Below are 12,537 nucleotides of genomic sequence, written 5' to 3' on the forward strand. Positions count from 1 at the left end.
ATTATCTTAAAAAGAAACTGATACTTCCTACTGTCCTTGGGTATCTTGAGACGAACAACAAAAATGGAAGGATATTCAATAAGGAAACATACAGAGTAACAGCTAGAAATGAAAGGCATTCATACCCATTTTGAGGTAAGTATGATGGTGAACAAGCACAGCAAGGCAAAAATTCCAGCATGTAGAGTGCATAGCAATATTGCATTCATTTGTACATCTTAACCTTAAGCTGTACAAATAAATAGTATCTAAATGGTGTGATGATCAGCCCATAGTACATATCATTGATGAGAATTTCACTGGTATTAACCTTTCTCATGCTGAGTCTTAGCTTTGTAGAATGACTTATAAAAGGTCAAAGGATTTAAAGATGACTCAGAGAAAACCTAGCTTTCTTTAAAGGCACCATTGTCTATCCCCTATCTAATCTAGATAAAGAATGTAGTGCTAAATCTTGTAATAATATTGTACAAATGGAAATTCAATCTTAAGGATTATTTTTTCCATATTGTTGTATTTCATTGTGGTGTATTGGAAAGTGATCTGGACTTTGAGTGAGAAGATGTGATTTGGACCATGGCACTTAAAAACTCTATAACCTCAGGCAAGTCTTTTAATCTTCTCTGAGCCTCAGTTTTCCTCATTTTTTCAAATATAAAGACTATAACATTTATCTCATGAGTAAGACTAGTTATAGTAAATTACTGTTTTACAAATGTAACATAACTTAACTGTGGGATTCTGTATTCCAGTTCTACATTATTTTATTTATCTGCTACAGGGAAAAGTCCTCAGACTTAAATTTCTACCAAAAGACTGACACATGGAGTTAATCGTTTGACAGATGCAATCCTTCCACCCCAAACAAAATATGTTTTCTTAACTTCTATTTATTATCACTTAGGGAAAAAAGGCAGTCAACAAGTATATTTAATTCTGCCTAGGAAGAGTATAGCCGAACCTTTTTTCCCATTAACAAACAATATAAGCCTTAATATTCAAAGTTAATAAAAAGTACAAGTCTGCCAAACAGTTAACTTACTGAAAATTTGTGTAAAAATCAGCATTTGTTAAATTCAGAAATGGTAGGTACTTTTATATATTTTTGGAGAAAATTCACAATCCAGTTTTTTGATTCTGCACTGCACATTCCACACCTTCAAGCCCAGAGAACACAGGATCTAGGCTAACACACACCTCAAAAGCAGCCCTAGAGACAATACAACTTTCTTACTCTGGCAGAAACTCCACACCATTCAGCACCCCACTGAAAGTAGGGAAGGAGTGGGAAGCTCCTGTGTTCCAGCCGAGTTCTGAAGTTGCTCTTCACCTGTTGTTTATCCCCTACATTCTAGTTTTGTTGTTCTTTTCCCCCTAGACTGACTATCCATGCTTCTGGTGATTCCTAATTGTTACATGTGGTTAATACTATGTAGGTCTCTCTGTGCAAGCTGCGTAGATAACTGGCCTCAGCACTAGGAGACCAGACCGCAATTGCCCCATGAAATGACTGATAGAGAAAGCTTCCATTCCCAAAGATCTTTTCTTCCTGTCAATACAGGCCTAGATTTCTTTAGGCCTTTTTTGGAAGACCACTTGTTTCAGACTCAGACGTTTAAGAGAAGAGAGCCCCAGGACTTTTGCTAAAGAGGTCTGGCTAAGGGCCACAACGTACTTCTCTCTAGCATTCCCATAGAACGTGGGAATGTAGAGTAAGGATGAAAAAGAATGACTCAGTGAGTTGCACTATCCACAAGGTCAATGGAACAGGAATGAACATTCAGCCACTGGCCTATCTGTGCTTACTGAACAACCCAGGCCTTTTTTCCCTTCTGCACCTTTTTTGGATACCAGATGAAATCTGAGCAGTTGGCCCTTAGCCACCTAAGTGATTTCCCCAGGACAGATGCCATTATCTAGCCACTGGGTCTCCCTGACTTCCTCCCCAGTTTGAGAACAAGAAGAGCAGTGCACAAGAAAAGCCTATCGAGCTGAGGATCTCAGAGAAGTTAACTAACTCCCAGTTGGACAGAATACATTTGTTCAAGAACACTGTGTACATTCTGGTTTTTCCAAATATGAGAAACAGATGGCATAATTAATTCAAGATAAACAAAAAACCAAAGCAAACAGCAAGCCATTATTTGGTACCTGTTCAGTTATTTCACAGGAAGGGAAAAGGAACAAACAAGCTTTTGATATATCCTCTGTCTCCAGTGACCAAATCCAAAGTTTTCTTCAGGTGACCCTTCTAGCATTTTATTTGACAAGCCCCTGCTGGAAACTTTATGCCCCGGATTTTAAATATCACCCTCCTTTTTTTTTTTTTTTTTTTAAGATGATTTCTCAGTCTCGAATTTACCTAACAAGTCCTGACCCTTCTCCTGAGACCCAGAACCAGATCTGAATATCACATTAGCAGTTCACCTCAATACATTCAAAATCAGTATCATCTGCCTTTGAATCTTTCTCCACTCCTTTTCCCCATTTTCCCTAAGACACTGTCATTCTCATAGTCATACAAGATGGAAATCTTGGAGTCATTTTGTCCTCATCCCACATGTTCATCCTCTTTTGTTATTTGGTCTACATTACTTTTCTCTTCCCACAATTGCTGTCTTAATTACATTGTGTCTTTTTCTGACTATTAACTAGCCTCTTAAATTATCTCCCAATATCTAGTCATACCCCATAATTCGTCACTTATTGTAGGGTAATGTCAGAATTATTTTAAGATAGGTACTGATTATGTTGCTTCTTCATTAAAATCTACTAGTACCTAATAAAAAGGGAGGGGAAAGTTAATACAGGTTCCTTCTAGAAGATATAGATAAGCAAAATGAAAAAAATAAAATATATTAATAAAGCTCAACATCCAGGTCATCAAATGTCATCAGTTTAGCCTGTACATATTTTGAACCTCGAGAAAGATGCAATACATATTTTATAAGCTGCTTATTTTTCTTTTATACCTCATCAGCATATTTCAATGCAATTAACTACATTCTACAACATATATGATTTTATTAGCTATATAGTAGTATCATTGTATGAATTGTCACAACTATTTTAAGTTTTGTGCCATCTAGCTTTTTATGGTACAGCCTTCAGTATACCCTATGGTTTAATACAAAACTCAGTAACTGCTGCCTTTTTAAGTGTATCCTCCAAACTAAGAATGGCTTTTACAGTTGTAAATCATTGAGGGGTGGGAAGTCAACAAAGAATATCTTGTGACATGAAAATTATGAAATTCAAGTTTCAGTGCCTATGAATAATGTTTCGTTTAAACACAGCCAGGTTTGTTTTTATGTGTTGTCTATGACTGCTTTTGCACTACAGCAGTTCAGTTGAATGTTTTCAACAAAGACCCATGGCCCACAAAGTGTAAACTATTTACCTTCTGGCTTTTTACAGAAAATGTGCTAATGCCTGGTTTAGCCATGCTGAACACAGCACTAAATGTGTTCTCATACTTTGATACCTTTCTTCGTCCAACTTTGTTCTAGGCTGCTGTCCCTTCATCTTACTTGTTCTCAGAAGTTTTGCTTTGTTTGTTTTTCAATTCTCCTAAGACCAAGAACTTGTCATCATATCAAATCTGTCACTATATTGTACTTAATCATACCCAGGTCTTTCTCTCCTTTAGCTAAAAGAAACATAAGGGCCATGACTTATCATTCATTCCATTTTTTGCAACACGCTTCTACGCACAGTATTCTAGTACATAATAGTTCTTAAATGGTGATTGAAACAGACTTTTGGGGGCCCTCAGTTTGAGAAAATAGCTAACACTTTGATTCATGTTTCTCTAGTAAAATATTTTGAATTTCAAATAATAAACTTGCTAATGAACCTATGGATTATTTCTCCTCAGCAAATCAAAGACAGCATTTTACTCTAAATCAGGATTGTTTTTCTTTGTATAGAGTCTCTCTGCATCCCTGATGGACTTAAAGCAACAATAAAGTGACATGGACTCGAAGGGAATGGTTATTTCCCTTAAGTGAGGGGAAGTGGGAGGTTCTTGGGGCACATTTGTGCTAGTCCTAGCCTTCTATCTTATCCCCGTGTACAATTTGCTACTGTTGCCAATTAGCTTCCATCTTGTATTACCACCTGACTTAACACTTGACCATGCATATATTCACTTCAGAATAAACCAATCACAGCAATCAGTGCTTTGCACACCATTACTATTAATAACTACAGTGCAATTCATTCATGACAGAGTGGAGCAGAGTCCACACAGAAGCTGAAGATGGTACCCAAGGCTGCTTCTCACTCATTGTGGAAGCAGACCACATAAGTGAAAAGCCCAATTAAGGGGAGTAAATTCAGTTTTCAGTATTCTTGACAGTTTTCTTTGTATGATACAAAGGCATTTACATACTTTTGTGATAAGCATTATTAGAAAAAACAATATCCAAGCACTACTGATCCATTAATCTATAAGAACTGTTAGTTATACTATTAAATTATGCATCAAAATTATTAGATAAATGTAACAAGGGAAAAACTGCATGTCAGATCCTATTCGTTAAAAATGAGAGACTTAATTCCTTGAGTGAAAATATAATACAAAACATACTGGAACGTACTTTGGACATTTAATATTTATATAATGAAAATAAAAGTGAAATCTGAAATACTGATTGAATAGAGAATAACAGTTCTTACTTTTCTCAGAAACATTTTAACCAGAAACATATTTTTGTGCTTCAAGTGTTTCTAGTGTCTTGAACAAATAAAAAAAATTTGTAACTTTTTAAAATGAAAATGACAGTTTTGAAAATAAAAGCATAGGAAGTGTCCTACCTGTTAGATGTATCCTTTAGTTTTGGACAATTAGTATCAGTTTCAGATTAAATATGTATTTGTCATTTCATGACAAACAAGTGATTGTTATAATAGCTTTCAAGAAAATTACTATTTGTTTTGAAAACCATAAAAAGAAAAAAAAAAGTACCGTAACTACAGATTATATTAAGAAAGTACTCACAAAGATCCTTTTACTCTTAATGTACCTAAATATCATTGAACTCCTAAAAAGTTAGAAGATATAAAATTACCATTATGCATCAAATTAGAACTTTTGCTTTTATAGGGGTATTATTTTTAACGATAATAAAGATTAGTGCTCCATAACTTAAAATTTGCAGATCAATCCCTTAAAAACAAAACAATGAAAAGCTACAAATCCCTAGTTTTAAGTTTCAGTTTATTTTATGATTAAGATTTCTTTTTATATTAACCCTGATTCTTCATTTAGCTTCATCTTTAGAGCAAGCTTATCTACAACTGACACATATATCTGCTTTACCAGCAGTGTTTTTAATGATCATGTAGATGGAACCACAACTACAGCTTAATGCCCTGATGAGGTTTATTGCTGACATTCTTCCTCATGGAGGTGGTCACCCTTCTAGTACATTTTATTCATTACTTTTAAGTAAAAGCAATGTCTGATTGCATCCTGATATCACCACATAATTTTTATCTTCTAATTTAACAGTTTCTCAGAAATCGAATAATGAGTAATTATTCTGGTTTGTACTGTACTATGACTTCATTTACATTTTAATTGATGTTATATAATATACACTGTATATTATATAATTTAAATATATATTATATATATATTTTATATTTTATAAAATATGTTATATTTTAAAATATATATTTATTCTTGCACATACTATCACCAGAATCATAAAATATTAGCACTGAAAAGAACTTGGGAGTCATCCAAAACAAATGTTCTTTTCACTAATGAGGAAACCGAGGTTCAGAAAGACAAAACAATTTATGCCTACGATATTATAATTTAAACATCCAGATATAAACCTAGTTTGGACATTTTTCCAGCTACATGTTTTGTTTTGTTTTTTAAAACACTACAGGAACTATTAATTGCATTTTTGCAGTATATTTATATTGTAATTTTTTAAAATGAAATTGGTTTGTCTCTGGTTGCCTTGCAAAGTTGTCTTGTGTTGTCAAGACTCGAAAAGAACATGACACGTCAGCAGAAAGGTACAGATACAAACAAAAGTTTCATAAATGTTATTTAAATTGATTTACCATCTTACAGAATTAAATTTTGTTTCTTAAATTAAAGCTTTGCTTAGGGAAGTTTAAAAAACTAACAGTTATCTTTTACTTTTCTATGTATCTCTGCTGATGTTTCATCAGAAGTTTTATTATTTATGTATACTCTTTTTGGTTGTTTGATATAATGAGATTGTAAATTACATTAACAAAGACCAAGTGATTAATAATTATTTTATGTAAGTAAATTTTACATTTAATGAGAAAAAATATTTTTAGGACATCAAATGACCCACTTCACACATTTGTTTCAGTCCATTCCCTTCTATTTCCCCTACATTACCATTTTAAATGCTGATTTAACTATTGCTCTAGGCAGCAGTGAGAGGAATGTTCATGTAAATTGAAACCACAGATTCAAGTTTTCAACATCTTCTCTAACCCCTGACCCTGTTCCCACCCTAAGCCTGATCTGGTTAAAGGTACTACTTTAGAAAAATTGTCCTGGTGTAACAATTACAATTAGTCGAATTATTACAATTATGACATTTTAATGTTATATTTACATGTACTAATTTAGAATGGAATAAAAAGCATATTTTTTTAATGTTCAGCACATAATAATTTTCTTTCTTTTTCAGCTTTTTAATTAAATGAAGCCAAGTGGGATTTGCATAAACTGAATGTTTACCATGAAGATAAACTGTTCCTGACTTTATACTATTTTGAATTCATTCATTTGTTGATTGTGATCACTAGCTTATTCTTGTGTATGTTTTTTAAACTGTGGGTTTTCTTAGTAAATTTAATTTATAGAAGTGAATGGTAACATTTAGTAATCTACAAAGGAAATATCAAAGTGTGTTTTTTCAAGCCTATCACAGTGTGTGCCACAGGATTAAAATAAATGACATTGTAATTATGAATCCATGTTTTAGAACTGTTTACTCATTAGTAAAGGAATATAATGTTAGTAAAGAAAACCTACAAAATGTATGTTAAAGATTCTTAGTATTGTACAGGGATAAAGCAAATGCATGAAAATGTCATGTACTGAAAATTAAACTTATTGCAGCTTCAGTTATAAAGTACTTGCACTGTTACAAATAGTGTTTTGTTCTTATTCATCGTAACTAGATAAAGGTGTATAGGACAGGGAACTGGATGAATCGTACCTACAATTTGGATGCCTAACCAAGGAATACAGCTTCTTCTTGAGATCTAAATCTAAAGTAAACATGCACTAAATCAATGTGCTTCAAAGGCATCAGACAATGAAAAACATACCACAACTAGGAGTTATTTCTGAAACTTTAGATGTCATCTGGGAATCCTGATTTATAAATAATAGCAAACTTAACCCACTATATCCATTTTCCTTTTGTGTTTTATGGAACCAGCTTCCCATCAAAGCCTCATTACTTGAATCCAGATAATAGGTTATCCTAGGATTAGTGAATGATTCAAGGAAGCTTTCTTGGTAACAAATATAGAGTGTAACTTACTATTATGTTTTGTAGCCTGTTTTAGTTTATAAGGCACTTTCACATACATTATGGTACTTCTTCCTCACAACAACCTTGTAAATTAGTCAGAGTGTAAATTTTATCTGACGTATAGAAATAATGGAAGCTGAAAGCCAAACGTAAATAGAAGTTTATAACAAGGCTTTCAAACTCTCCAACATGGAGTTTTATATGCTGTGGAGTTATGCAAACTATGGGTTTAGAAAAGCAGTTCTTCAGTCAGTTCAGTGTTTTTTCTAAGTTTTATTATCTAATTTTCGTTAAGATTTGAATAATAGACCATGGAGAATTGATTTCATTGGGAGTTCCAGCTATATAGCCTCAAACAGGAAACAGGTATACATCCACTGAGTTTACTTTTTTAAATCTATACATTTCAATGAAGAATGGGAAATACAAAAACCTCCTGGGGCAGGTTTATCAGGTTGTATCCCAGGGCAACGTGTATGCTAGCAGGATGAATGCTATCTTTTCAAAACATAATATTCAGTGAAAATTACATAATAATTTTAGGTTTATAATCATACTCCCCAATCTGTTACTAAAAATAACATTAATTTTCCTAGTTTGTATACTTAGATGAATAAATTCAGTTATGGAATGACATTATGGAAAAGCAATAGATAAAGATAATCATTTGTTCACTGCCTATCCCTAGGCAGAACCTGACCTGTAATTCTTAATCCACTGCAGACTTTTTACATTTTACTCAAAACTTCAGGGATTACATAGAGAATCTCAGGTCAAATTTTACAAGTAGTAAACATTTGTTAATTATAATTACTTTTACTTGAATCCTTAAATTTCAAAATTATCTTAGTTAATATGCAGCTGATTAAATGATATTACAAATTATCTCTAATCTCACTGTAAAGCGTTTAGTCATATCAAAGTCAGGTCATTCTCAGACACTATAATTAAGATAAGGAGTACTTTCCTATGCCATATTAGTAATGGTTTTCTAGCCCATATATTGTAATTTCCTCTGAGCATTTAAAATGAGTCCAATGATAAAACAGTATTTTTTTCAGAATTTCATGGTTTAAAAACCCGTGGCTTCTCTATAGACAACTGCTGGATTAGGGAAGTGATTCTAGGGCAAAATAGACTGCCTCAAGGTAAGTCATTACTGACTGCAAAATGCTATATGCAAAACTGCAAAGATGGCTCAAACATAGTTTGCTTACAGAATGTAGCATGAGGAAAATTACATATATAATATATGATATATTTACCTTTCCTAAACTGTGAGAATTGAATAATTGATTTGTATCGGGTATGTTATATGTCACTTTTTAACCAGATTCACTCTGTTCAAAACTGTCAAAAAATGTGATTGTATGATTAACAATTATTTTTCTACTACAGTGGAGAGAAAAATCCTTATAAAATTCCATCTAAAGGAGTTCCATTTTTAATAACATCTGATTGATAACTTGTTGCATTTTGCTCAACATACCATCCCTGGCATTAGATATTCACATGAGTAAGCCCAGTAGCATTTTGTGCTTACTGTAATTTTCTTTTACACCTGAAGTAATATCCCTTGTTAGTTACAATTCAGCAGACACAGTGATTTGGGGAGATTAGATGTTGCTGTAACCATAGAGTTTGACAAGTATTCCCTTTCTTGCTATCACGAGAAACCTCCCTAAGGGTACGTGAAGGGAGTGGTTATTCTAAATAAGGCATGACATACTGTTATTTTTCAACCAATGATATTAAACATTGTGTTTTAAAAAGGACTGGTCTCAGGGATAAACACATTAGCCAGAGCATCTAGGAACGAAATATTTGAACTGACCCTTGAAGACTAAATATTATTAGAATCCACAGTGCTCATTAGGTTTAAAATAGTAAAACAAGGTCCTCTTCATATTCCAGCAATATGCTGTATTGGATCAGGCCAGTGATATATGTAATAATGTTTTCTATATTAATAGGAAAAGGATGAGCATTGTAGCTGGTCACATTCAAAAGAGTACAAAGATGCATTCATTAGCTCCTAAATTCCCTGATAATAATTCATGAGCATCTACCATTTATGAATTTTCCATATTCCTTACTTATGTATGAAATATATGCACATATTTACGTCATATACCAAGGGTCCATGTATTATACAAAGTTTTAACAAAGCATCTCACCTTCAGGCCATAACAGGAAAATTGTCACATTTACCAAAATGTTGATATGTCTATTTCCATTAAAAAGTATGCATATATGTTAGTAAAATGACAGAGTAAGAAACTCCAGGGACATACCCATCCTTAGGAAAACTGGGGAAAAAAGCCTGTCAGAGTCCAGTTTATTGGAAATCTGGTTTTAAAAAAAAAAGGTTTTCCAAACAAAAGCTTAAACCAAGACAATGCTTAAATTAAAAAGGCAACTGAAACTCAGTTGGATAGCTTAATGGCATTTTAACTTATTTCTCTCCCTTTGCTCCCAAGTCAGGAATGGCCTTCAAAGACTGCAGCCTGCATTCCTTATATGGGTTCCTAGCTTTGGAGGGAACAGAATAGACCTACTTCTTAAGAAATGGTATTCTCTTTGACCTATCTAGGGGCTTGCCTTTGGTTCATGTAATTCAGAAGTCTCTCCAGTTGAAAAAGTGGCTGTGCGGAGAATGATTTTTTGAAAGCATTGAAAATAACAAGCCACTACTGTCTGGAGAAAGATTGCAGTTGGGACAAACAGACAAACAATGAAAGCCTGGAAGGGAAAGCTGGAGAGTGAGATAACTTGGAGAATAAGGACTTGGAAAGGATCCTACGTATTCCAGGGACTCTATAAGGATATACACATACCCAGAGCACAAACCATGTCCAGAGAAGTCCTGAGAAGATTCTAAGCTTTCACCACTTGCTGATAGACATATTTACACCCAGACCAAACAGGAAGCGAAGACTAAAACAGTCTATTTTAGGGGGAGTATTTTCTCTTTTTATCTTTTATTTTTTTCTCCAGGCATTTGAGAAAAGTTCTGTCAGACTACTGAGTGACCGCTAAGCTAATGGATTAGATACTACACAGACCACACATGATAATTTAGAAAAGTCACTAAACAAACCACTACTACACAACAAGTCAGGATAACAAAACTTGGGGCACAATCTAGTTTCCAGAGTTGCCATATTACAATATTTAGGATATCCAGTTTATAACAGTTAAAATGAGGCAAATAAAGTAACAAGAAAGTCTTATTCACAGGGAAGTAAAAGAAACTGTCCTTGAGGAAGCACAGGCATTGGACTTGCTAAACAAGGACATTAATGTCTTCAACATACTCAAAGAGCTAACAGAAATCATGGGCAAAGAACTAAAGGAGACAGAGAACGATGTATCATTAAATAAAGAATATAAAGAGAGAAAAATTATAAAAAGGAGTCAAATATAAATTCTGATGTTGAATTATATGATCAGTAATTTTAAAATGAATCAATTGAAATTACAATAATCAATAATATAGTAGTAATTGGAAAAGTCACTAGAGAGGCTTGACAGCAGAATAGGCAGAAGAAACAATCAGTGAAGTTGAAGCTAGGTCAGTTGCTGAAATGATCCAGTCTGAGGAGGAGAAAAATCAACAGACTAAAATACCTGTTAGATAGCATGAAAGATATCAAATGCGAATAATAAGAGTCCTGGAAGAGAGAGAAAAGGACAGAAAAGAGTATTTGAAGAAATAATGTTCCAACTTAACAAATCTGAAAAAAGACATGAATCCTATAACCAAGAAGTTCAACAAATTCCAAGTAGTATATAAAATCAAAAGAGATCCATACCAGGACACATTAAAATCGAACTGTCAAAAGATCAGGAATCTTGAAAGCAAGAGAGACATGACAACATGTAGAAGAAATCATCGGTAAGATTAACAGCCAATTGCTCATTAGAGGCCACTGAGGCAGAAAAGTATTTTAGAGTGCGGAAAGAAGGCCAAGAATTCTGTGCCTGGCAAAGTTATCCTTTTGAAATAAAGGATAAAGTAGTACCTTCCCAGATAAAGAATTCTGTTCTATATAGACCTACCATATAAAACATGCTGAACAGAGTCCTTCAAGCTGAAGGAACACTAGATAGTAACTCAGAGCCATACAAAGAAGTGAAAAATATTAGTAAAGAACTGCCTAGATTAAATATAAAATACAGCATTATTTTATTTTTTGTAACGTCTCATAAAATTTAAAAGATGATTGCATAATACACTGATTGTAAATCTTATGAATTTATAAATTAAAATCTCTAATACATAAATTGGAAAAGAAGTATGTGGAAAATAAACAACTAACGGGTCACAGAAGTAGTCACAAGGGAACTTAGAAAACACTTTAAGACTAATGAAAACAAATATACTACATTCCAAAATTTATGAGATACAGAAAAGGCAGTGTTCAGATGGGGATTTGTAGCTGGAAATGACTGTACTGAAAAAGAGGAAAGATCTTAAATAAATATCCTAACTACACCTTAAAGAATTGGAAAAAGAAAAACACATCCAAAACTAGCACAGGGATGGACATCAATATTAGAGCAGAGATAAACAAAATAGAGAACAGAAAAACAGTAAAGTCAATGAAACCAAAAGTTAGTTCTTTGAAAAGGTCATCAAAATCGGCCAGCCTTTAGCTGTGCTAAGAAGATACAAATTACTAATACAAGAAGTGGAAGTGGGAACATTAATACCCAGCTTGCAGAAATAAAGAGGATTATAAGAGAATAATTGCATACCAAAAACTAAATAACCTCGATGATATGGACATATTTCTAGAAACAACCAAACTACAAGAATTGACTCAACAAAAATAGAAAATCTGGACAGGCTTCTTAACAAGAAATTGAATTGGTTCTCAAAAGCCTCCAATAAAGGAAAACCTACGACCAGATGACTTCACTGGTGGGTTGTACCAAATATTTTTCAAATGAACAGAATTATTCTCGGCTATTTCAAAAAATAGAA

At 33.4% G+C, this 12,537-nt stretch overlaps 1 protein-coding gene and 1 long non-coding RNA gene across 3 annotated transcripts in view; one reads left to right on the top strand and one right to left on the bottom strand.

The window, feature by feature from the left end:
* The window catches only part of TUSC3 (tumor suppressor candidate 3), a 208,936-nt gene extending 201,794 nt beyond the window's left edge, over positions 1–7,142 (top strand). Inside the window, exons 10-11 of one of the 2 annotated variants that reach the window (XM_039461087.2) lie at positions 540–604; positions 6,693–7,142. In XM_039461087.2, the coding sequence (XP_039317021.1) occupies positions 540–558 (19 nt within the window). In that variant the 3' untranslated portion in view covers positions 559–604; positions 6,693–7,142. The remainder of the gene's footprint in view (positions 1–539; positions 605–6,692) is intronic. The other variant, XM_003935553.4, reaches the window with a different exon arrangement.
* The window catches only part of LOC141580846 (uncharacterized), a 181,817-nt gene that overhangs the window by 52,730 nt on the left and 116,550 nt on the right, over positions 1–12,537 (bottom strand). The window lies entirely within an intron of this gene.

Source organism: Saimiri boliviensis, chromosome 13 (assembly GCF_048565385.1).
Source record: "Saimiri boliviensis isolate mSaiBol1 chromosome 13, mSaiBol1.pri, whole genome shotgun sequence".
NCBI classification, from domain to species: domain Eukaryota; kingdom Metazoa; phylum Chordata; class Mammalia; order Primates; family Cebidae; genus Saimiri; species Saimiri boliviensis.